This window comes from Notothenia rossii (assembly GCF_949606895.1).
Source record: "Notothenia rossii genome assembly, chromosome: 5".
In the NCBI taxonomy this organism is placed as follows: Eukaryota; Metazoa; Chordata; class Actinopteri; order Perciformes; family Nototheniidae; genus Notothenia; species Notothenia rossii.
Window position 1 is genome coordinate 32,009,224 of NC_136903.1, and position 27,070 is coordinate 32,036,293.

The 27,070-nt window shown below is 44.8% G+C and overlaps 2 protein-coding genes across 2 annotated transcripts in view; both read left to right on the forward strand.

The window, feature by feature from the left end:
* LOC307041940 (phosphatidylcholine-sterol acyltransferase-like) overlaps nucleotides 1–27,070 on the forward strand; it is a 229,100-nt gene that overhangs the window by 11,578 nt on the left and 190,452 nt on the right. The window lies entirely within an intron of this gene.
* On the forward strand, nucleotides 5,680–11,086 carry LOC307041938 (phosphatidylcholine-sterol acyltransferase-like). Its single transcript, XM_079685548.1, has 3 exons — nucleotides 5,680–5,938; nucleotides 8,643–8,835; nucleotides 10,140–11,086. The coding sequence occupies exons 1-3, from the start codon at nucleotides 5,692–5,694 to the stop codon at nucleotides 10,501–10,503; spliced, it is 804 nt and encodes a 267-aa protein (XP_079541674.1). The 5' UTR covers nucleotides 5,680–5,691; the 3' UTR covers nucleotides 10,504–11,086.

Here is a 27,070-nt window from a genome sequence, read left to right on the forward strand (position 1 = left end):
TGAGTAAGGTGCAGTGCCGGAGTCCAACAGAGAGGCAGCAGCTGCGGGACAGTAGACTGCGTACTGCGAAACCTTCCCTGCCTTGAAGAAGAAGTGATCCTTCGTGTGAAGAGTATGCTTTGTGCGCTCCGCACCACAGCAGTATCCCCGCTGCGACAGAGTCCAACAGAGACGCTGGAGCTGTGGGACAGTAGACTAGAAGCAGGGTTGGGTTGTAACGGAATACATTTAACGGACTAACGGCGTTACGTAATCAGAATGCAAAAATCAAGTAGGCTAACTGTATTCAGCTGGCGTTACATTTGAAAAACGAGTAATCTGATTACAGTTACTTTCATAAACCTGAAGTGAATACATTTTGGAATACTTATTGGAATTATTGGTGGAAAAGTTTCCTCACAAAATGTAATATTCATTACCGGCAGAACTGTGTGCACACTGCACAGCGCTGCAGCATGTCTGTGAGCGAGAGAGAAATGCAGCGTGTCTGTCAGGCCCCGCCCCCGCACGCAGATGAGAGAGAGAGAGATCTCTTTTAAAATATATTGAAAGTTGGAAACGGAGATGGTTAGATAAAATGTACAAGATAACGTTTATGTAGCATTTATTTATTGTCGAAATGATGACACTTCATAACGGAATCAAATCAAAGTGAATGGCCTGCTGTCGCTGAATGCATGGGGCAAGTGACTGGAAAACGTTTTAAAAGTTATTACATCGTTTCAGATAATAAATGATAATTCATTCTATTTAGGGGCGCCTTTCAAAGCACCCAAGGACACCTTACTATTCATAACATATTCCAAGGAAAGATTTTAAGACAGTACAAAGAATGCAGTCCGGGTGATGTTTTTTATGTGGGGTGCAGATGAGAGGGAGCTGTCCAGAATGACACCAAGATGTTGTGTTTGAGTTCTTGATAAGCCATTAAAACAGTAAAATAAGTGTCTCCTGTTCACCAAAACATACCCATCTGTTATGGAAAAAGAAAGTATGCCAAAAGCCTTCTAAAAGTAATCTGATTACGTAACTTTTTTAAGACACGTAACTGTAACTGTATTCTGATTACTTTCAGAGCATGTATTCAGTATCTGATAACATTTACAAAATGTAATCCCTCCCCGGTCAACAACTTCAAAATTCTGGGCTATATAAAAATCACTGGCCCGCGATAGTGTCTATTGGATAAATGTTGGCCCTTGGACAAATTTAGTTGGTGATCCCTGCCGTACGGCGTACTAAGCCGTGCCAGGTCCTGCAGTGGAAAAGCACCAAAACAGGGCTGAAATAGAGGGGTTAGAATGGGTGATCTGTTTGGTATTTTGAGCAAAACACTTCATAGACATGTTTTTTATATATCTGAACCCTATAATATATGCCTAAAAATAGCATAATAGGAGACCTTTAATTTATTACCTTAGTAAGCAGTTTCCGAATAAGTTTAAGGTATCATTTACTGGTCTTAAGACTTTTTCGAAGAAGCATGATGCTCATTTGTAAATAGTTGTCCCATTTAGAGTTAAATTGAGAATAAAGCAGCAAGATGGCAATGGCCAACATGCCAAATTAGAATCTTCAAATCCGTAGCAAACAAACCAATGGGTGAAGTCATTGTCACGGTTTGTGAAGGAAGCAGGACCCAAATGCAGATATAAACTGAAAAAACTCCTTTATTTCAAGGCTATGATATAAACAATGACAAAACAGAACACTCACCGCAGAACTAGTCATGGCACAAGACGAACCGATAAAGACAGAAAACCCAGAACTTAAATACACACAAGACTAATCACACAAGACACAGGTGAGGAGGGAGGAGAAAACACAGGGGCCACAGATGAACATAATCAGACAATTAGACACACCAGGGAAACTAATGACAAGATGAAAAACACAGGGAAAAAAAGGACCAGACAATAACCCAGAGGAAAACATGACAGGGAAAACAGCAAAAACACCCAAACCTACAAAACTATAAACGTGACATAACATGAGAATCGTGACATAACCCCCCCCCCCCCTTAAGGGACGGATTCCAGACGTCCCAAAAAAACTAAGTCCAGCAGGGTGGGTGGAGGGGGTCTGGAGGACGGGTCTCGGGCGGATGGCCCGGGGGCAAGGCAGAGACCAAGGTGGGGAACTCGGGCGGACGGCCCGGGGGCAAGGCAGAGTTCAAAAAGGGGAACTCGGGCGGACGGCCCAGGGGCAAGGCAGAGTTCGAGGAGGGGGTCTCAGGCGGACGGCCCGGGGGCAAGGCAGAGTTCAAAAAGGAGGTCTCGGGCGGACGGCCCGGGGGCAAGGCAGAGTTCGAGGAGGGGGTCTCGGGCGGACAGCCCGGGGGCAAGGCAGAGTCCGAGGAGGTGCGAAGACCACCGCGGGCGAACTCAGGGGACCGGGCTCGAGGGCGAAGACTGGACAACTCCGGAGGCCGCGCAGGAGCCGGTGTCGGCAAGATCCCCCACGGAAGAGAACACAGGGCCGGCAGGACCCCCGGCAGGCGAGCAGTCGGCGGAACCTCCAACGGCACGGGACATGGGGTTGGCAGGACCCCCGGCAGAAGAGCAGTCTGCGGGACCTCCAACGTGACAAGACATGGAGTTGGCAGGACCCCCAGCAGGAGAGTAGTCTGCGGGACCCCCAACAGGACAGGATATAGGGTTGGCCGGACCCCCGGCAGGAGAGTAGTCGGCGGGACCCCCAACGCGACAGGACATAGAGTTGGCAGGACCCCCGGCAGGAGAGTAGTCGCCGGGACCCCCAATGGGACAGGACATAGGGTTGGCAGGACCCCCGGCAGGAGAGTAGATGGCGGGACCCCCAACGGGACAGGACATGGGATTGGCAGGACCCCCGGCAGGAGAGTAGTCGGCGGGACCTCCAACGGGACAGGACACGGAGCCGGCAGGACCCCCAGCGGAACCTCCATCGGCACAGGACATAGGGTTGGCAGGACCCCCGGCAGAAGAGTAGTCGGCGGGACCTCCATCGGCACAGGACATAGGGTTGGCAGGACCCCCAGCGGAACCTCCAACGACACTTGAGTGGGTTGGTTCGCCAACAGAACACGGGGAGCTGGCGTCGGACGGACAGCCAACAGGAGACGAGATGCTGGAGTCGGCCGGTATGCCGACAGGACATGGGGAGCTGGGGTCGGCTGGAGAGCCAACAGGAGACGAGGAGCCGGAGTCGGGACCATGGTTACTGGAGCCGGTACTGAAGCCGGGACCACGGCTGTAAGGTCCGGCTCTGGAACCAGAAACATGGCTGTAAGGTCCGGTTCTGGAGCCACAAACATGGCTGTGTGGGCCGGCACTGGAGCCGGAAACATGGCTGTAAGGTCCGGAACCGAAGCCTGGATCATGGCTGTGTGGGCCGGCACTGGAGCCGGAAACATGGCTGTAAGGTCCGGTTCTGGAGCCGGAAACATGGCTGTAAGGTCCGGTTCTGGAGCAGGGGGCATGGCTGCTGGGGCCGGCACTGGAGCCGGAACCATGGCTGCTGGGCGCGGAGCGGAAGCCTGGACCCTGGCTGTGTAAGCCAGGTAATGTAGTATGGAAGCAAAGCTGCGTGGGCCGGTACTGGAGCATGGAGCCATGGCTGCTGGGGCCTGTACTGGGGCTGGAGCCATGGCTGTGTGGGCCGGTTCTGTAGCCGGAACAATGGCTGCTGGGGCTCGGGCTGCTAGCCTGGCCTTGCGACGACTCCTCTTCGCAGCCACCTGAATACTCCGTGGACCTCCATAAGCCAGACGAGTTCCATCATACAACTCCTGAACAGGAGCAGGAACTGGGGCAGAAGCATGGGTTGACTTCAGACGGATCCCACCGAGGCGTATGGTACCAGGTTGGGAATTGGGAGACAGGGAGCTAGCATGCCTGGGGCTATCAGGCCGGGAATCCCACACCGGGATCATGGCTGTTGGAGCACGGGCTGGAATCCTGGCCCTGCGTCTCCTAGAGGCTCTTTGGAGACTCCGTGGACCTCCAACAGGACCGTAGTCGGATCCGAGGAAAGGGTTACAAGCGTCGGACTAATCCTCAGGACCACTTGTGAACAGCTGTAACCAATCCGGCAACGAACTTCTCAACCAAGCCATTTCGGCCACCTCCATTCGTGCTCTCTCGAGAATAGCCTCTTTGTCCTTTCTAGAGGAAGTTCCTTTCCACTCGGCATGAAAACATTGAAGGGAAAAGTCCAGATCGAACAGATCTAAGTCAAAATCTTCCATATCCGCTGGGCCCATATTTTGGTCGGTTCCTTCTGTCACGGTTTGTGAAGGAAGCAGGACCCAAGTGCAGATATAAACTGAAAAAACTCCTTTATTTCAAGGCTATGATATAAACAATGACAGAACACTCACCGCAGAACTAGTCATGGCACAAAGACAGACAGAAAACCCAGAACTTAAATACACACAAGACTAATCACACAACAAGACACAGGTGAGGAGGGAGGAGAAAACACAGGGCCACAGGTGAACATAATCAGACAATTAGACACACCAGGGAAACTAATGACAAGAGGAAAAAAACAGGGAAAAAAGACCAGACAATAACCCAGAGGAAAACATGACAGGGAAAACAGCAAAAACACCCAAACCTACAAAACTATAAACGTGACATAACATGAGAATCGTGACAGTCATGGAGACTAGGTTAACTTCTTATGCAGTCTTTGGTTTTTGTTAAAGCTCCACCAAGAGAAATTGGCTACTTGGAGGCAATTGAATAAGCTCCTAATACAACATTGTCAGTATGTAAGCAAACATTTGCTGATTTACCCATCCAGTAAACATGTAGCAACATTAGCATTGATTAAAGTTGTGTCTGGTCTCTTGACAAACTTCGGTTTGGTGTTCCCCCTCTTTCACTCCTAACAACCTCTAGTTAAATATTTGACAGTTAAGAAGCTTAATGCTCAATTAGCTTAGCATGAGCTAACTTTACCCAACAATTAGTCTTGGCTCGTTCAAGGTGCTATTGGTGTAGAAATATTTTTTTACTCAACTCTTTTGGCTTTTTAGCCTCTTTTTAGCTCATTGTTTTGTTTTTTTGAATTGCAGAGAAAGTGACCAATTGGTGATAAACAAGACATTTATCTAGCAGTTTAAATGTTTTGTTTTCTCAGGGATTGGTGGAGACCAAAAAAAAGCTAAGGACAAATCCAAACAATTACAAATGTTGCCTTTTTTCTGATAGATGCCTACATTTGCAACCGCTTGCTAGAATATTAGCTACGGAGATACAACTGAACCTCTACTAAAGCATAGCATCACTAACTACTTGCTTGGTAAGTTAGCCTAACTTTGAACTTGCAACATGTATACATGTGCATTGGTGTGTCTGCTCTGCACAGCTCTGCAGATCACCACTCTGTGGACAGCTGTTTGAACCAACATTTTTTTTTTTGCTGCTTAAAGAGTTATACAGTTCTTGCTGTCCGCGTTGCTGCAGAAGCATATAGGTGTGAGAGGTCCTTTTATAGTTAACTACAGTCATTGAGAAACCCTGCCCTCTGATGATGGTGTAAGATGGACACGTGCCCACTTTCATCATGATATTGATAAGAGCAATAATAAGCAGTATCGGTATTGATAGAACCGTCACAATACCCAATTTTAAGTTAAACTGATAATACTGAGATCAAGGATAGTAATTGATCATCATCACGCATGATAACAAAGAAAAACACATGATGTCCCCTCCTCCAACAGATGAGAACGCAGAGTATTTGTCGAAGCTGCACAAAGTGGTAGAGGAGATGTACGAGGAGTACCAGAAGCCTGTGTTCCTGCTGGCACACAGCATGGGCTGCCACTACGTCCTCTACTTCCTCAACCACCAGCCTCAGGCCTGGAAGGACAAATACATCAGGGGCTTCATTTCCCTGGCAGCTCCATGGGGGGGCGCTGTCAAACCACTCAGAGTCCTGTCGTCAGGTAATGACCAGTTTGGAAATTTACAATAAACTTTGTGACATACCTGTAGTTTCTTGTTTTTTACCAATATCATTATTATCCACTCTGACCTTAAACTGATCCCCCCATTACATTGCTTTAAATTGTATTTGTTGAAATCGATTTTAAAATCTTCAGACCCTGTATATCTTCACCACTTTTCAAAAACACCTCGGAACAAGTCTGCAGTGAAATGAGTGCTTGGCCCAAAGTTGCCACACATTATCCAGAGAGAAACACAGAGTAGCAGTTTTGTGTTTTTGTGATTTACGGAAGGACAGGCCAGGAGCATTTTCCCAGAATTAATTATATAAATGTTACCTGGTGTTCGGTTGAGAGCTGGTTTGAACCAGCTTGAAAAAAATAAACACAAACATGGGCTAAGAGCAAGGCCGGATTAACCATATGTGCAACCTGGGCAAGTGCCCAGGGGCCCTTGAGCAAAGAGGGCCCTCAGTGACAAGATAAAAAAATAAAATCTTTTTTTTTCTTTTTGTTGTTGATTTCGGGCACAACCTCTCTCATCATACATTGTTTTAAATGACACTCACTCTTTGCCATAAATAACACAGCTTTTCCATAGGGTCAAATTACTGTAGGCCACTGTACTGTAGGTCTCATATGTATGCGCTCAACTTTATTACTACGTGGCAGCGGTGTATAGCCGAATTACAGCCCCACCCTTGAGCAACCACACAATTTCACTACATATTTTACTTTTGTAACTCTCGATGTTTGTGACAAATAGAACTCCTTGTGTACTTGTACTGCCAGCCAGTCATATTTGAGCATTAAGTGGGGTGCTGTTCTGAGGTTTTGATTGATATTACCTAGGTCTTCTTGATCAGGGGCGGACTGGGACTAAAATTCAGCCCTGGAAACTGACCCAGTCCGGCCACATGAAATGTAAAATGTTAGAAATCCGCTGATTATTATTTAAAGTTTTATGTGATTCACTCCTTTTTTCCTCTCTGTACACAGCTCCAGTTTGGGCATTGGCCTGTCATCAGATTTCATTTTTAGTTGCTGCTGTAGCGGAAGTTTAGTAAAATTATTTTTGATGAAATACTCCAAATCTCCACCCTCCATAATTGCACTTGCTTCAGTTGCTTGCTACTTTTTAAGGGCGGTGATGACAGTTACTGAAGTTGATGCGATTTGATTGGATTGTGAGGCATGACGTGAGCCTCATCTAATTGGTCAATCCCTCTATTTTTTTCCACAAGGGAAGCCAATTTCGGGCTAGCCTCTTCTCGCAACAGAGAGTGCAATCTACTGTTACATCATAACATCTAGAGGGGCGTTGTTTCACTCTTTGTAAAATACTCAATGAGAATGGGGGAGAGATGGGCCGGCAGAATAATTACCGAAACTAAACAAAGTGTTTTTATTTATTTATTAAAATTATAACTACAATCCAAGAAAACAGGGGAAGCCTAGCTTCCCTTGGCCTCCAGGAGAAAACGCCACTGAGTTCAAGGGATAATTCTCACCCACCTCTTGCTCTTGCCCTGCACTTGTATGTGCCAGTCGAGCTGGTTCTTCCACCAGCTCAACTCTGTCCCTCATCATGAACGCAGGAGTCTGGCTGTATATCTGAACTCGCGCCCTCATCATTCTCTTCATCATCTTGCACTTGTTCTAAGCTGCTGATGATAGTGCTTGTAGCAGCGCTGCTGCCAAAAAGGTCTGTCAATTTGCGACATGTATATGCTTCACCTGCGAGTGACTTCATCTTTTTTTCACTTGCCTTCTCGGCATCACCTTTTTCTTTTCGTTTTCTTTAATTTTCATCCATGTTTTTTCATTCTCCCTGTCTGCCGCAGCGTCTAATCCCTTCTCTTCGTGTGGCCGGTCGCAACTTAAATGATGACGTTAAACAAAAAATGTTTAAAGGGCCGGACGACCGGCCGTTCTGTGGTTCTCCAGATTCTACAGATGGCCAACCCGCCCCTGTTCTTGAGCCATACACTGTATTGAGATATTATCCATTGTATCTTTTTCTTGTGATTTTTGACTGAAAGGGCAAAAGGCTAGACCTACTTTGGTTGAACTATGTGGCTCCGTCCCTGCTTTTGACAAATGGGTGTGCGATTTGACATGCCAGATTGACTGAAAATTCTAAATATTGGTCATGTTGGTAGGATTGGGTAGGCGTGGTGCTACTTGTTGGTTCGTGGGTTGGGGGGGGGGGGGCCCATGAGTGCTCAGTGCCCAGGGGCCCCTGGAGGTACTAATCCGGCCTTGGCTAAGAGAGGGTCAGTTTCGATACACCTTTCTATATTGAAACATTTCTATGTACTCTACGTCAGATTAGATGGCTATTTACTTTCACTGTTGATCTGTTGCTAATAAGATACAGGAAGTCAGCGGTCTAAAATGAACAAGTCATAGGTTGAAATGTTAACATGTATATGCCCTGATTAAATATTATTCAATAATGATAACATTTCTGTATCATGAGAGGAAGCCACGTATTTAATTCAACAAGGGGAAATTCAAGTCCCTAAAGACTGACTTACAACCGCCCAAAAAGATGATGACAGACTTGCTACATCAAAAATCACTTACAATAGAATACAAATGCTATATACTGCTATAAATAAGACAATGCTATCAGAAATGTTTTCTTATAAAACGTTCATATTTTATTACTAAAACCTCTCCTATTCCTGACTTGTTGCAGGAGAAAATGACGGCATCCCGATGATTTCCAACATCAAGATCCGCGAGGAGCAGAGGATGACGACCACTAATCCCTGGATGCTGCCCACCAAAGCCTGGCCAAGCAACCACGTGTTCATCTCCACACCCACCATCAACTACACCAACCAGGACTACCAGCGCCTCTTCACAGACATCAACTATGAGGACGGCTGGTAATTTACAGATTTAATCTAATCAGGGCTGCCCCTCTGAGTTGAACAGTTACAGTATCTCAGTGGTGGTTTTGGTCTCTTTTACGTAGATTTCTTTGATCATTGATAAGCTATTTTAAGTTCTTCTTCAGTTTTAATGCTGAATGACTATGACTTTATCCCAGAAACAAAGGACTATGTCTTTGTCAAAAAAAGATAAAAATAATTATAGACTCATCAAGGCAATCAGAAAAAAAATGAAAATTTAAAAAAAGGATTTTCATATATTTAAACATTTAATTATTTTGTATATTATATTATTTTATTGAAGTTCAGATACAAACAGTGTTACAATTGAAAACAGTTGTTCCTTCCATTTGACATTTCCCCCCTGTCAGAACTTCGTCTCTTAACACCTCACTTATCCCCTCCCCATCCAAAATGACATAGATTCCATATAGGAAAAGACAACAAAGTAAAGATAAATAAAATACAAATAAATGAAATACATTATTAAAATGTATTCGAAAATAATTAACATTAGCTAACAGTGCATAACAACAAAAACGATATGAATAAATAATATATCTCTGCTTTTTAAAGAAGCAATCTACAGGGCCACTAAGAAGAAATGTTATCTTCTCAAGTTTAAGAAAGATATTTATCGTTTTCAAAACCCAAGCCTTCTATCCATCCTGGCAGTGCAATGCTAAAAGAGGGTAATGCTAACTCTGCTTAAGTACTCATTTAGGTCCCTATACAAAGTTATATAGGGATGTGAGGAGCTGCAGATCAGGGGGTAATTATATACAAAGTGTAATCATTATATTACTAAATGGTGATCAACATATGAATCTGGAATCTGTAAGCAACAGGAATGCAATTTTGGTATTGGAAGCATTCTGGTGTCCGTTTCAAATGTGCCAGGAGTATCGACCCATCACTGTTTTGTGAGGGTCGGAACCTGATTGCTGTCCAATCCAACTAAGCGTTTCTTATTTATTTATCTGGATTCATATGAAGATATCTGTTTCTATAAATTAGCTGAATTTGTGTCCCTCAATTCAAATTCCATTCTTGAGTTGCAGATCGAATTCTAAACAATGACCGGCAAAAGGAAGAGAAAGTTTTGGTATGGATATCCGTTATCAATAAAGTGGATATCCCCCTTGCTACACTTTACACACATCATTTTGGCCATTTCCCCCAATGATTCAATCATTGAAAGCCGATTAAACAATACTAAAAACCCTTTTCACAAGTAGTCATATGATCCATTCTATCTATTCGATTTTACAACACCATAATCTTCTTGTTGGTTGCAGGCACATGTGGGAGGACACCAAGAACCTCACTGGAGACCTCTACCCTCCTGGTGTCGAGGTGTGGTGTATGTACGGCGTGGGCCTTCCAACTCCCGTGACATACATATACGACGAGGAGTTTCCAAACAAGGACCCGGTGGACTTTGTCTACGCCGATGGGGACGACACGGTGGACAGCTTTAGCATGAGCCTTTGCAAACAGTGGGCGGAGCAGCAGGAGCAGCCCGTGCATGTGACCGAGTACCGAGGGCTGGCCCACCTGGACATTGTGTTCCACGAAAAGGTGATCACTCAAGTCCAACAAATCATGGAGGGCCAATCAGACGTTCCCAAGGAGATTGATGTCCGATATGGAGCGGAATAGAAGAGCAGTTAGGAGATTAAACAATAAAACATGTGACATGAGGTGCTTTATTTTCGATAGTAGACTTCTAAAATAAATGACCCCCTTATCTAAACTAAAGGCTGATGACTTGTTTGACCCAGATCTGTTTATTCTCCTATATAAACTGTTTAGTTAGTTTATGTTCCGTATATTTGTTGGTCACCATGATGAGGCTTATGGCAATGATCATGTTACGCATAATTATCCCAATAATTACAAACATATTAATAGGTATATTTGTTTTAATGATGGATTATTTAATGTTGTAGTATGTGTAGTTGTCTTACAGTCCAGTAAGACAACTTCAGATCCTGATACATCTTTACAAACTCTTTGGAAAGTTGAGAGTATGACTGTTATGAATTTGATAAAGTGACCTAACTTTTAGCCTATTTGTATTGTTTATGCTGTCAATGTAATATTTCTATTAAGATGTATAATAGAAATATTTATATTCTTAGATACATTAAGCTAGTGATGTGAATGTATACTGTTTTGTAAACGTGCGAAATGTTTTTGAATGTTTCAACTTACAATAAAGACTATCATTTCACAAAAATCACGCAGGTTGAGAGGGAGTCGGCGAGTTCTTTTCGGAGGGGACCCACCAGTTGGACCATGTTGACCGGATAGAGACAGAATCCGAAATTGCAGCACAGAGGGGCTAGCGGCTAGCTTCTTCTTCTACAGAACGATAGTTACGGCTGTAACTACGGTTCTATGAGTCCCGGATGACCGCCAGAGGCAGTGCTTTAGCACTGGATATGTCCATCGTGCGCATGCGCAGCTCGAGTACCAATAACAACAAAATGACCTGTGACCCACGTGACACCGGCTATATCAGCCGAGGAGGATCTGTTCCCAGAATCTTCTCGCGAGCACACAAGAATTCTGAGTGACAGGATACTCTGGCGGTCATCCGGGACTCATAGAACCGTAGTTACAGCCATAACTATCGTTCTATTTCGTCCCTACTGACCGCCAGAGGCGGTGCTTTAGCACTGGATGACTTATACCAACCATGTCATGAAGAATCCAAGCACTTACTCACCTAGCTGGAAGCAGCGGAGCTTGGCAACAGGACCACACCCAGAGGGTGAGGAGTGGCGACATTGACCCGGTAGAACCTGGAGAATGTGCCGGAAGATACCCACAACGCCGTGGCGCAGATGGTCTCCAGGTGCACCCCTCTTAGGGCAGCCCACGATGTTGAGATGCTTCTTGTAGAGTGGCATCTCACCCTTGATAGCGGGGGGTGGCAACTGGCCCCATAGGCATGTGTGATGGTATCAACCACCCAGTGGGACAGCCGCTGTTTAGAGAGAGCACGACCCTTCCTAGTGCCGCCATGGCAAACGAAGAGCTGCTCTGACTGCCGTATACAGGCCGTAGCATCAATATACGCCCTTAGGGAACGCACAGGGCACAGCAGCTCAGGCATGCCGCTCTCCTGTGGAATGTTAAAGCGTGCCAGCTGGATAGGCCGATTGGAGTTGGCTAGTGGAAGCACCTTGGGCAGGAACGCCACATTCGGCCAGAGGGCAACACCCGAGCCATCGGAGTTCCACCTCAGGCATGTATTGCTTACGGAGAGGGCATGATGCTCTCCGACTCGCTTCCCTGAGGTTATGGCAAGCAGAAATGCTGCCTTCAGGGACAGCCACTTAAGCCCAACCTGGGCCAGGGGCTCGGAGGGAGGAGATGATAGGGCATCCAGCACTAGGGGCAGGTCCCAAGCCGGAGCCCTTGGGGTGCTAGGGGGACGCTGCCGTAAAGCCCCTCTCAGAAAGAGGGACACCAACCTGTGGCGCTGTCGACTCCAACATGTCGGGCAGAGATAGCAGCCATATACACCTTCAAAGCGGAGTGAGACCGTCTACTATCCAAAAAGGACTGCAGGAACTCTAAAATGGTGGCCACGGAGCAATGTCCCGGATTCTCAGCCTTACTCAAACACCAGTGGGAGAAGAGCTCCCATTTGCATACTGTGCTCGAGTAGATGGTGTTCTGGCATTCAGGATAGTTTCCCTGACAGATGCCGTGAAACCACTCAACAGTGGGTTGACAAAGCATCCTCATACAGAGGTGCGGCAACCGAAGGAGGGGCAGGCGGCATGCTAGCAGCCCCTATACCGGGCCCTGGCTGAAGGGCCAATAGGAGCGACTTCATCATGTCCATGTCGGCAGCTAGCTGGTCCACTTTAGAGGACAGCCTGTTTCTAGTCCTCCTATTGGGGGGAGCACCCATAGCCATCACTCCCTCAAGTCGCCTGGAACGGCCGAACTGATCTGGACGAGGATGTGACAAGGAGAGGTGTCCGTTGGCTGCTGCCAGACGTTCTACAGTTCATGCAGGCACTTACTGTGAGAGCCTCCCTTAGATGCTCGAGGCAAGAGGGGCAGCGGTCATGGCCGTCCTTGGGCTCAAGAGAAGCCATACAGGCGCTACATGAATGAGCCATTCTGTAGGTATCCAGATGCAGCGTAGCTGGGAGCGGGTGCGGGAACACAGCCTTCACCAGCTTCCTGCTTAACGGAAAGAGTAGAGTGGTGCTGCTACTCGCCGAACAGAAAGAGGGATGTAACTACACCCACGTTACCGGCAGAGGGAGCGGGAGCGAGAGCACTGCCTTCACCTAGCTGGGTAAAATAAAGAAGCTTTAACACAAAGCTAAGACCAGAAACTGGCCTCTAAAGAAAAAACAGCAAGGGAAACTCCGGTGCTTATCCCGGGGTCAGCCGAGTGGCTGCAGCCGCTACTGGTAACTAGCCAAACAAGAAACACAGCTAAAGCCGGAAACTCAAAATGCTAATGATTGCTTGGCACAACGCCGCGGTCAGAACAAGTACAAAAGCACAGCAAGGGCAACTCCTGGGAGAGGGAGCGGAAATGCCACCATCACCAAAAAAGTTCAAGCACAAAAAGCAAACAGACAGTAATCAGGACAACCTGGCTGGGAGAGGGAGCGGAAACACTGCCATCACCAACCAAGCCGACACCAACCTGTCCGAACGAAGTCTCTGCGCATCCAGCCACAGCTCCTGGAGGACGGGTAAGCCCGAGGCTCCGACTGGATGGGTCGCGAAGCTACACGCAGCCAGCTGTTTGCAGAGAATCATTGACAAATGTTCCAACCGAACGAACTCTGTAGGCTACAAAAATGTAGCCATGGTACTCTCGCGCAGCGAGAAGATGAAAAGGAACAGATCCTCTGACGACACCGGCTGATATAGCCGGTGTCACGTGGGTCACAGGTGACTTTGTTGTTATTGGTACTCGAGCTGCGCATGCGCGCGATGGACATATCCAGTGCTAAATCACCGCCTCTGGCGGTCAGTAAGGACGAAATGGAACCGGAGTCCCGCCTACTTCCGGGTTAATTAACTTCTTCTATGGTGTTCTGGGGTGCTGATTGTCCAATTAGCTCCTTCTTCTGGACGGTTCGCAACGAAACGTAGAGTGCGTTTGTTTGGTGTTTAGATGTAGGTATTATAAATAAGCACATCCGGAGTTTTCCTATCAGTAACCAACGTAAATGCAATGGGCATACTTTGTACTATTTTTTTCTGTATTCTACATTGTTGCAGCAACAATTTGAATAGACTATTTTACATGCTGGTATTAAATAATTAAATGGAGACAATAAAAACTTGACATAAAGGCACATTGGATAATAAAAAAACTTGAATTTAGTCAAATAATAACATAAATAAAAGACAGCAAAAACTGAATTAAATTAAACATCCATGATGATATTATGGCTGCACCCTTCCAAAATCTGTTCTAGGGGTCATCATATCATTTCAGGTAGTAATAAGCTCTGAGGAGAGACTTTGCATCTTTCTTTTTTATTTGTCTTCTAATCAAATAAGGGTTTCCAAGTCTCAGGAAATATCTCAGAATTAAATATGAAATATATATATCAGAATCCATACCTTGGATTTGCCAAAACACCAGAAAAATCAGCTTGAGAGAATAACAGAAGGAATGTCCATTTTTTGGGTGGCTAGTTTTATTTAGTAAGGAAAGGAGTACAACAAGATCCTAGTCAATACGTGTTTTAATCAATAATTATTGGACATCACTTGTGCACATGTAACACCATAGATATGAGCTACAGAGACAATTTCTTTTCGAAGGAGTCTATTTATTCATATCTACTATTAAAGCAATTGAATACACTATGTTATGCAATAAGAATCTATGTGTTTGAAATAGGCCCATTCATTTGGGAAGACATCCCCTCACATTATTATGTTTACGATGGATAGAAAGGTGTATGAGGCAATGATCATACGCCCTAAAGTTACTGACAGTGTCCAAACATGTCCAATAAGGCATGTTTACTCTGGGTCACTGTAGTTCATGTGCACTTATAGCGGCAAGTGAAAAAAATCTACCATGAAAACCTTATGAAATTATGTGATGCCCTGATTATGAGTTCACCGGCTGGGTTATTCTGTATCCATGGTAAAAACCAAAGTCTGATGACGTTTTAATATTGTGCCTTACTTTGCTATCTTAGTGAAGTTTAAAACTTGAATTGGGGGGTTTAAAGATCAAAATGCCACTGAACAACAAAGCAAACCTGTATAAATAACGAGTACCTACAGTACATACATATAGGCAGTTTAAATGTTACACAGGCTTTTATGGGGGCATTAAAGTCTTTCCTAATTTATGATTTTAATCTGTAGGCCATAGAAACACCCTACGTTTTTCTCTTAATTCTGTCTCTGTAAAACAAAATGGTTAATTGTGAAACACAATTTTAAATGTCACATGGGTTTTTTCAATGTTATAATGATGTTGTTGTACCTTATACTATGTTACTTTCGTAATTATTATCATTTCTACATAATAAAGTCTGAAAGAAGTGGAGTTTACGCTGAACTTGAAAGAACCATAAATTGATTGGAAAGTTCTGTGTTGAACCTCGGCAGATTTGTTAATATTATTTCTCTGGTTAGTTTATATTGTCAAGTCTGTGGCTGCTAACACTTTTTGTTGTCTGCCATTTCCTGTTTTACTTTGTCATTTACCTGCCCCGACCTTATTGTTTGCACCTGTAGAGTCCCTTGTATTTGTATATATTCTGTGTGTTCCCTGTGCCCAGTGCCAGATCGTTTTCAAACCTTGTGATACTAGTCTGCCAGTTTGTTTTCTTAGCTATCGTGAATTTCAGTAGTTTTTTGTAGAGTCATTTTTTGGAGTCCTAACTCTGCTTTTGTGAGTGTATTGCCTTGCCTTTCACCGCAAGTAAAAACCTTTTTTTGAATCATCTTTTGTCTGGAGTCGTGCATTTGGGTCCTATCATTTTTTGTGTGCTCCAGTCGTAACATTACGATCTGGCCAACAAATGGACTCAGCCGACTCTCAAACCCTGAGAGCAGCACTCGGCTCTCAGGATCAACGCCAGCAGCAACAGGAGGAGGACATGAAGGCCTTAAACCAGGGAGTGATGACCCTGACTAACAGCCAGAGTGAGTTTCGTGGCGCAGTTATGATGCAAATCAATCACCTGGCTGAACGGGTCCATAATGTACTTACACGTTTGGATAGTTTGCCCGTCGCTCCTCCCGCCACGGCTGCCCCAGCCCCAGAGACTACAGCTGAATTTCTCATGCTAGCTTCCATGATTCGTCTTGCTCCTCCTGCGAAGTTTTCAGGCGAGTCTGGCAATTGCAGTCCTTTCCTAACGCAGTGTGACCTGCATTTTACCTGCCAGCCTGCTGCTTTCCCCAGCGATCTAGCCAAGGTGGCGTTCATTGTGTCCCACCTCACGGGAAGAGCGGAAGCCTGGGCTACGGCGGAGTGGGCACGGAAGTCTCCGGTGTGTAAATCACTACAACTATTTACTGAGACAATAAAAAAAATCTTTGACCGGACCACACCGGGGAGAGAAGCTGCCAGAGCCCTGACACAGATCTCCCAGCAGAATCAGAGTGTGGCTGACTACGCCATTGATTTTCGCACTTTGGCCACGGACAGTGGTTGGAATGAAGACGCAATATATGATATGTTTTTCAACAGACTCAGTGACTGTGTGCGGGATCTTCTTGTTCCTCTTGATCTTTCGCCGGATTTGGACAGTATGATCGCCTTGGCTATGCGCACAGACACTCGGCTGCAAGAGCGACGGAGGGAGAAAGCCAGGAAAGCGTCAACTCCGCTAACTAAACGAGGAAGCTCACCTCCTGCACGATCTCCACGACGACCCGGATTTCGTACCCACTTTCCCTCCTCTACCGTGAAACCTGCTTCGTGGAACACAGAAGAGGAACCCATGCAGCTCGGAAGGGCCAGGCTGTCTCCCGAGGAAAAGCAGCGGCGTCTCCGGGAGCGTTTATATTTCTACTGTGGGAAGCAGGGACATTTCCTGGGAGCCTGCCCGTTAAAAGACGGGGCTCACCAGTAACGGAGTGTCCACACAGCAGCGTGCATTCCATGCTAGCTATATATACTGTCTATGCCTGCTAGCCGTCCATTCAATGTTTAAACGAGGTACACTGGATATAAACTCCCCAAACAGGCGAAAACCTACCAGTTTCACCACTATCTCTGCCATCTCCCTCCATGCCTGGCTCCTCCGGTTTGTATCCCGGTAGATGAACAGAGACTGATCATACAGCACCGGGTGATTCACTATTCGCAGCATACACGCGGTTTGATTGGCTAGCAGATGTACTGGCAGATTTTCATAAACGGGATTTGATTGGCTGACGCTTCCGTCGAAGCTTCAAAAGTTGAACATTGTTCAACTTTTGACGCGAGCAACGCGTAACTACGCTCCTCACAATGCAGTTCGGCGAAGCGTGACGTCACCCCATTCAAAGTGAATGGGCAGAAGCGTTGAAGCTTCAACGCACGCCGCTGTGTGGACGGGCCGTAAGACGGAGGGTGCTGGTGAGCCGACTGACAACCGCAGATTTCAGGTTCCATGACCCAAGTTGAGGTTAATAATAATGAGCACAGCATAGGTTTGAAAGTACTTGTAGATTCAGGGGCTGACGCTAATCTAATGGACTGGGGGTTAGCTAAACGTTTGAAAATTGCCTCCTTGGCATTGACTCAGTCACTTGAGGCTAGCGCTCTTGACGGTACTCTCATGTGCAAAGTGATTCATAGAACCATGCCTCTTAAAATAACTATTGATCATGAACACACAGAGAATATGACTTTACATCTGTTTGATTATGCACATGATGCAGTAATTCTGGGCTATCCCTGGTTGTGTAAACATAACCCTCACATTGATTGGCGGACTGGTAAAGTTTTGGGGTGGGGAAGCGGCTTCTCTCATTCGTGTTTCAGGGGTAAAACTGCTGAAACTATTAGAGAGCCCATTATAGACACTGACAGGGAAGATGAAAATAACCAAGACTCAGACTTCCCCGACCTTTCGAACGTGCCCAGCTGCTACCGAGATCTCAAGGAGGTGTTCAATAAGACTAAAGCGACATCCCTTCCTCCTCACCGCACCTATGACTGCACCATCGATCTCCTGCCTGGGTCCCCCTTGCCCAAGGGAAGACTGTACTCTCTCTCAGCTCCAGAGAGAGAGTCTATGAGGGAGTACATAGACAGCTCTCTCAAAACGGGCCTCATCCGTCCCTCGTCATCTCCCGCCGGAGCTGGTTTTTTCTTCGTCGAGAAGAAGGATGGATCCCTGAGACCCTGCATCGACTACAGCCCCCTAAACGACATAACCATCAAGAACAGGTACCCCCTCCCGCTTATGGCCTCAGCGTTTGAACTTTTGAAAGGTGCTAGAGTTTTTTCAAAACTTGACCTGCGTAACGCTTACCACTTGGTAAGGATACTGGAGGGGGACGAGTGGAAGACTGGTTTTAACACTCCAAGCGGACATTATGAATATTTGGTAATGCCTTTTGGTCTAACAAACGCACCTGCCGTTTTTCAGGCTCTCATAAATGATGTGTTGAGGGAGTTTTTGAATCATTTTGTTTTTGTCTATCTTGATGATATTTAGATTTTTTCCCGTGATGAAGATTCACACGTTCTGCATGTTTGCCAAGTATTAACAAAGTTGTTGGACAATCAACTAAAGGATGAAAAATGTGAGTTCCACATCAGTTCCACTTCGTTTTTGGGTTTCATCCTGGGTCCTGACCAGATAATGATGGATCCTGCTAAAGTGAGCACTGTGGCTGATTGGCCCACAGCCTCTTCCAGGAAAAAAGTCCAACAGTTCCTTGCAGGGCCGGCCCTAGACTTTTGGGGGCCCTAAGCGAGCTTTGGCTTGGGGGCCCCCCTCACTCTAGCGCGTTCTCACTACACACAACACGGAACCAACTTTTGTCTTATGATGTTAGCATAAGTCAGTGGTTCTCAAAGTGGGGGGCGCGCCCCCCCTGGTGGGCGCAGAGGCATGCCAGGGGGGGCGCGAGAGACCAGGAGGAACAATGGTTATAAAAAAAAAAAAAAAAAGATTTAAAAAAAAAAAAAAAATCATAATTTGAAAAATTATTGATTCGAAAATAATATGATGCAGTACAGTACTATTACGTCTGGGTCTCTGTTTCATTAAAGCTCGGCTCTGTGTGTGTGTGTGGAACGAGCCATTTTGTGTGCGCGTGAGAGAGAGAGAGAGCGCACCGGTACTGGAGATCGTTGTTGTTAGCTTCTGGTGCTAGCGAGCTACGCTAACGGATATAAGGAGTTTTTTCAACAACAAAGTGGAGGAGAGTCCTCTCCTGTCAGACTGAGAGCTAAAGGACTCTCTCAGTGTTATCTCAGTGGGTCTCAAATGTTTTGGTCACCATTAATGTAAATAATTATTTCCGAGGCACACGGTTATATGATCATTATAGTTATAAAAAAATAAGAGAATAAATGAAAAACAGGTATGAAATACTATATGACAGTAAAACAAGAATAAAGTTTAAAAGGGTGATTTGTAAAATATCCATCAAGAAAAAGTAAATCTGTTTACATTTCTGTTTCATATGGGTGTTGAGAGATGTATCCATAGATCTCTTCATTTCGCTCTCAAAGTGCACCAGATTGATGCTTTTAACTTCAATATTTAAAAATAAATCTTCCCGGGGAAGCTTGCCCCCGGACCCCCCTATGTGACGTCCACACATCACCTATAAAAATAGCACTTTATCCCTGCTTACACCTATATGCCGTGAGCTGAATATCGAGCCTTCATTGTAACAGTCGCGGGTACGTTGTGTATTTGCGTGGGGATTGTTGCAGTAGAAAATTCCACTGTAGCGACCGGTACATTAATGGGAAACCCTAAATGTTTGAGCACCCTCTATGAAACGTCAAGCTACCCCACAGCACCCCCAAAATAAATCTCTGGCGCCGCCACTGAGCCTGATTATTCGTTTTGGGGGGGCCCGACTTTTTTTTTTCTCCAAAGGGGGGGCCTGACAGAAAAAGTTTGAGAACCACTGGCATAAGTACACATATTGTATAAATAAGCATGTAAACACCATGGACCTAACCTGGGGGGTCCTCACCTCCTCTAGGGGGGGTCCGGGGGCATGCTCCCCCGGGAAGATTTTTTTTTTAAATATTGAAGTTAAAAGCATCAATCTGGTGCACTTTGAGAGCAAAATTAAGAGATCTATGGATACATCTCAAAACACCCATATGAAACAGAACTGTAAACAGATTTTTCTGTATGGATATTTTACAAATCACTTAAACTGTATTCTTGTTTTGTCATATAGTATTTCATAACTGTTTTTCATTTGGTCTCTCTGGCTGTCCATCTCATAATGTTCACATAGAAACTAGCTGTCAATAGGAATATCACTCAGAAGAATTATAATTTCTTGCAAAAATCTGTCACAAAAAGAGGTATCACATATAAATTCAGGTGTTGTTATGGCAACGTCAGTGGCCAAACAGCCACATTTACTGCTGCAAATACGTTCAAACATGCTGTTGACAGGTAAAGCAGTGGCAACTATGCCACCATTTCAGCTGACTTTTTCTCAGAAATACTGTCACATAACATCCACATATTTTAGTGCTAGATTGATGCTTAGCTAAGCTAACTATGAAACACTTTAACTGACAGGACTCCGGATCAACTGTGTACTGTAAGGTAGCTTCTAGCTTCATGTCGAACAGTAAGTCAACATTTCCCAGAGAGCTTTCTTTGAAATGACCAGGTAACGCTAAAAAATATTACATTTAGATTGTATGACAAAGTGTTTATTTAATATATCTGGCTAGCTATAGCTACTTGCTAACGGTTTAGCTTACCCCCGCGATTCAAAGTAACGTCAACGTAGCTGTAATTTATGCTTTGCTTACATGTTCGCATAACTTGGAAGTTTACTGACATTTACATACCTTGTTTACCTGGCTCAAGTGGTGGCTCTGGGGTTGTTGTGTGAGCCACCACTTGAGAATTGGCGTATTTTTTAAGAAAATGTTTTCTTTTGTCCATCTTCAAAAACTCTGAGTCTGACTGACAGTTTATTTTAAACATTGTCACAGCTCACAGGATAGGTACCTGTCAGCCAATAAGACAGATGTTTATTTCCATTCAACTCTCTGGTTGGTCTGGTGTCTTGCCTCTGTTGCATTCACTGAACACGGGAAATTACAATCCTGTCGTCCTCTCTTGTGTCGTGATGAGGTTCAGTTAAAGCACGGTTAATGTATTATATTATTGACTCAATAATATAATACATGCCTTTGAGAGTAGACAATCTAGGCATATTAACACAATTAATTAAACATACTTATCACGGCGACGGTGTACTGAGATTTATTTATTTTTTTGCTAGGGGGCCCCTTAATGGCTGCGGGGCCCTAAGCGGCCGCTTATGTCGCTTAATGGGTTGGGCCGGCTCTGGTTCCTTGGATTGGCAAACTTCTACATGAAGTTTGTTAGGAATTTTAGTGCTATTGCCGCACCTATGCATGTACTCACCTCTCCTTCTGTTCAGTTTGTGTGGACCCCACAGGCAGACCAAGCTTTCCAGAAGTAAAAAAAAAAGTGTTCACAACAGCTCCAATACTTACCATCCCGGATCCTCAACGGCAATTCACGGTAAAGGTGGATGCCTCCAACGAGGGCATCGGGGCGGTCCTTTCACAGAGGGCAGAGAAAGACAGTAAGCTCCATCCATGTGCCTACCTTTCACGTAAGTTGACTGCTGCTGAAAGAAACTATGATGTAGGTAATAGAGAGTTATTAGCCGTGAAGGTAGCACTGGATGAGTGGAGGCACTGGCTAGAAGGGGCAAAACAGCCATTTATTGTGTGGACAGACCACAAAAATGTGGAGTACATACGCAAGGCTAAGAGGTTAAACTCCAGACAGGCACGATGGACCTTATTTTTCAATAGGTTTAACTTCACTCTCTCCTACCGTCCTGGCTCACAGAACATCAAACCAGACGCGTTATCCAGGCTTTTTGACCCAGAGGCTCTTTCCAAGGAGACCGAATCAATTTTAACGTCCACTCAGGTGATAGGAGGGGTGACATGGCCAATTGAGGCTAAGGTAAATCGAGCTTTAGAGGGTGTCTGCTGTGTCTCGGCAGATTTGTTAATATTATTTCTCTGGTTAGTTTATATTGTCAAGTCTGCATCTGCTAACCCTTTTTGTTGTCTTCCATTTCCTGTTTTACTTTGTCATTTCCTTTCTCAGTTCAGGTAGTTCGACTCCTACCTTGTCACTATGCTCACTGACCTGATTACCTGCCCTGCCCTTATTGTTTGCACCTGTAGAGTCCCTTGTATGTGTATATATTCTGTGTGTTCCCTGTGCCCAGTGCCAGATCGTTTTCAAACCTTGTGATACTAGTCTGCCAGTTTGTTTTCTTAGCTATCGTGAATTTCAGGAGTTTTTTGTAGAGTAATTTTTTAGAGTCCTAACTCTGCTTTTGTGACTGTATTGCCTTGCCTATCACCGCAAGTAAAAACCTTTTTTTGAATCATCTTTTGTCTGGAGTCGTGCACTTGGGTCCTATCATTTTCTGTGTGCTCCAGTCGTAACATTCTGGCAGTCCGAAAACTCCTAATTGTGAAGTCAAGCTTATCCTTTTGTTTAAATGATCATGCAAATGTTTTACAACCAGAGGTGTAAGAATTATTCAGATCTTTTTCCCCTTGTGTGGTGTTCGGGTCAAATTGACCCGATTTCCATTTTCAATGAATAAAACAAAATATAAGGATATTTTCGTTCAACCTGAAACTCAATGGCCGGGGCTTATTTATTGTGAAGGACATGTGGAATTGTTTTAATTTTTTTCCATTTATGAAAAAATGCCCACCCGCATTTATGTCCTTCATAAGAAGTTTGGGTCAATACCAGGACAGACAGACAGAGAAAATCACACAGAAACACACAAACTAAAGACACACACACACACAACATTGTATGCATAGAGAAGCTGTTTGATCCTGTTTTCCCTTGATCTTTACCCTTTGTAGTGTGTACACAAAACGATCTGTGGTGTCTTACCTTGTGTTATTATTACATGTCATTGCATTTGTCCAGCAGGGGGCAAACTCACTCTTGATATTAAAAGAGCCTTTTGTACATGTTCCCACGAGGAAGTCCCGGGAAGCTTGTTATCAAAGTAAAACCAGTTAAACATACTCCTACGTTGTGGACATACAATTATTGATCACAAGATACAACATATTATTGGCGACGAGGGTTAAGAAGAGGATTAAGACAAGGATCAAGACGGGATCAAAGAGGACATGCCGAACGGACTGGTTACACCTTACATGCAGGTTTGGGTGGTTAGCGGCAGTTAGCTCAAATTATTAGCAACGTCTGCGGGTGGAGGAGAGGATTCATTGACACACAATGGCAATGATTGGCATGCTGGCACCTTTTGATGCAAAAAATCAGAAGTGGGAAGAATACTTTGAGGTATTGGAACAATTTTTTGAGGCTGATGAAATTGATAATGGAGACAGACAAAGAGCCATATTAATAAGTGTTGTGGGATCATCAACATACAGCCTTATGAAAAACCTCCTCAGTCCGGATAAGCCCAAGGATAAAACGTATACACAACTTATGGAGCTGCTAAAAATCATTTTGACCCAAAGCCTAGTGAAATTGTGCAAAGGTACAAGTTTGACTCCCGCAACCGTGAGCCCAATGAGTCAGTAATGGAATACGTGGCTGAGCTGCGTCGGTTAGCGCAGGATTGCAACTATGGTAACACTTTGCAGCAGAGGTTGAGAGACAGGATCGTCTTTGGAATAAATGAAGATCGGATTCAGAGACGACTCTTATCAGAAGCGGATTTAACATTTGAAAAAGCATTGTCAATTGCTGTGGCGTCAGAGACTGCAAATAAAAATGCACAGGAGATACAAAACCAAGGGGCCACAGCTAAATGCTTCAAAATGGATAAAAAGCCACAGGAGGCTTATGCACACAGAGAACCTACCAAAGAGTGTTACAGATGCAAGGGAACCAAGAATAAAGCAGCAGACTGTAAGTTTAAACAAGAGAAATGTCATGCATGTGGTAAAATAGGACACATTGCCAGAGCTTGTCGTAGTAGATCTACACAGAATGGAAACAGCAACCAAAATGCAGACCCAAAGAGAGAAAGGAGGCAAACCAATTATCACCGTTCTCATAAAGTACAAGAGCAACAGAGCCAAAGAGATAGCTCAGAAGAAGATAAATTCTTTCTGAATTGATGAGGTTCAGATTGGGACGCATGAGTGAAGTGCACCTGACACGAGTAGACCCATACATGGTTGAAGTGAAGCTGGATAGTAAGTTTGTTAACTTTGAGATAGACACTGGCTGTAGTCTCAAAATAATGAATGAACCGACACTTGAAAGACTATGGAAAGACACAAAACGTCCATGTTTGAGACCAACCAAAATCCACATAGAGTCTTATACAGGTGACCCTGTTAATGTGGTCGGAGCTGCCATTGTTAAAGTGAAATACAAACATCAAAGGCGGTACCTGCCCCACATTGTGGTTAAAGGGGACGGCCCCAGCCTGCTGGGAAGAGGCTGGCTGGAGGAAATACATCTGAGTTGGAAAGAAATCAAGCTCAGACACAAATCCCGAGTCCTGAAACATCTGAAGACAGAGGACAAATCACTGCAGCAAGTACTGAGCAAACATGAAAATGTCTTCAAAGAGGAGCTTGGCACACTGAAAGGCATGAAAGCTACCATCCATGTAAAGGCTGATGTAGAAAAGTAGATGAAGAAATAGACAGATTGTTGAAAGAAGGAGTAATCTCACCTGTTAAACATGCAGAATGGGCAGCACCAGTGGTTCCAATACTGAAGCCTGTTGGGACAGTAAGGCTATGTGGAGACTACAAGCTCACTGTAAATACAGTTTCCTCACTTGAACAATACCCCATACCCTGAATGGAAGATCTGTTTGCAGCACTGACAGGAGGAAAACAGTTCACAAAGTTGGACATGACATGAGTCATGCATACCAGCAAATACTCATGGATGATGAATCAAAGAAATACTTAACAATGAATACGCACAGAGGCTTATTCACATACAGACAGACTGCATTTTGGAGTAGCATCAGCCCCAGCTATATTTCAGAGGACAATGGAAGGTCTCCTGCGAGGCATACCTTTCGTGGCACGGTGGCAGTGTATTTAGATGACATCCTGGTGAGCGGTGTGGATGAGGAAGACCATCTGCAGAACCTTGAGACAGTGTTGGCAAAGCTGGAGGAGGCAGGATTGCGTCTGAGAAGGAGCAAGTGTACTTTCCTCGAAGAGGAAGTGGAATATCTGGGACATCGAGTCCACAGGGACTTCACCCTGTGGAAAAGAAAGTCAAAGCCATCATGGAGGCGCCCAACCCCACAAATGTTACTGAACTCAAGTCGTACTTAGGTTTGCTAAATTACTATAACAAATTTCTGCCAAACTTAGCTACACTATTGGCACCACTGCATGAGCTCCTGCGACAAGATGTGCAATGGACATGGCAAAAGAAACAGGAAGAGGCTTTTAAAAAATCAAAGGCCCTGTTAAACTCAGCAGAAGTGTTGTGGCATTACTCTGCTGACCGAGAGTTAATTATGTCATTTGATGCGTCACGTTATGGGGTGGGCGCTGTTTTATCACACGTAATGGACGATGGAACTGAACGTCCTTCGGGGTTCATGTCGCGTACCCTAGCGCCTGTTGAAAATAATTACTCACAGCTAGACAAAGAAGGCTTAGCAGTTATACTGTATTTGGAATCAAGAAATTCCACAAGTACTTGTATGGTCGAACTTTCACCATCTATACAGATCAAAACCCACTGATCTCTCTCTTCAACGAAAAGAAACCCATTCCACAGATGGGTTCCCCTAGAGTTCAGAGATGGGCGGTGCACCTGAGTGCCTATGAGTATCACATTGTGTACAAACCAGGAAAGAACAACGCTAATACGGACGCATTAAGCAGACTGCCGCTGTCGGAAGATGTGCGAGAGAGTGAAACCGCAGAACAAGTGGTCATGATTGATCTTCTGGATGACAAACTCGTGGACACAGCCAAAATAGAACTCTGGACAGCTAAGGATGTAATATTGTCTCAAGTTCATGGTTATGTCCTGTCGGGATGGCCTTCAGTGACTGAGGCTCATCTCAAGCCGGATCATCAGAGGAGAGAGGAACTGAGTGTGAGGGATGGCTGCGTGCTCTGGGGAGCCAGAGTCATCGTACCAAACAAAGGCAGGGAAAATATATTGAAAGTACTGCACCAAACACATACCGACATGTCAAAGATGAAAGGTCTGGCTAGATCTTATGTATGGTAGCTGGGGATGGACCAGGATGTAGAAAAGGAAGTGCAGTCTTGTGAGGAGTGCCAAAAGCACCACAAGTCACCACCATCAGCACCATTACATCCATGGGAGTGGCCGGAGTCTCCTTGGACGAGAATTCATGTGTAAAGAATTCAAAACTAATCCCATAAGTCTGGGCCTGCCGGTGAGCGTGGAAGTGTGGTCTGCGGGGCGGCAGCGGGCAGCAGGAGCAGGGCTGTCAGCATCAGCTTGTAGATGGTATTTTAAACTCGATGCGCTCTCAAACTACGGGGCGGCCGATGACAAAAAATACACACGCGTTAATCGCGTTAAAATAATTAGTGGCGTTAATTTTTTTTAATTAACGCGTTAATTTGACAGCCCTATTTAATTATTTTCCCCCTTCATTTGCGAAACACTATCCAATGATTTATTATGTTTGTGTTACACACACACCATTACTGAATTCTTTCTAAAACCAAGAATAACCTATACAACAATAGGGAGCCCTGGCTCAAGGACGGACAAAACAAGGACACCACACATGATTATTTTCCAATTACAGAATATTTATTTAAAGAGAGTAACTCAATTGTAATATCAGTTTAATCAGTAATGTGTGTAGTGTATGGCTGTGTGATGTGTCAGCAGGGCCGGACTGGGACCATAGGTCAGACCGGGAATTATACACCCAGCCAGGCCACTACCAGTTTTTTTTTGTGGGCGTTTTGCTGGATGTATCTTCAATATCTACAAAGTTGCTGCCCGTAGTGATAGCCCAA

Excerpts from the sequence above, each read along its gene's own strand:
- LOC307041938 (XM_079685548.1), top strand. The coding sequence starts at position 5,692 with ATGATGTCCCCTCCTCCAACAGATGAGAACGCAGAGTATTTGTCGAAG. Across the intron at positions 5,939-8,642 it reads ACTCAGAGTCCTGTCGTCAG|GAGAAAATGACGGCATCCCG; the intron begins GTAATGACCAGT and ends GACTTGTTGCAG. Across the intron at positions 8,836-10,139 it reads ATCAACTATGAGGACGGCTG|GCACATGTGGGAGGACACCA; the intron begins GTAATTTACAGA and ends TGTTGGTTGCAG.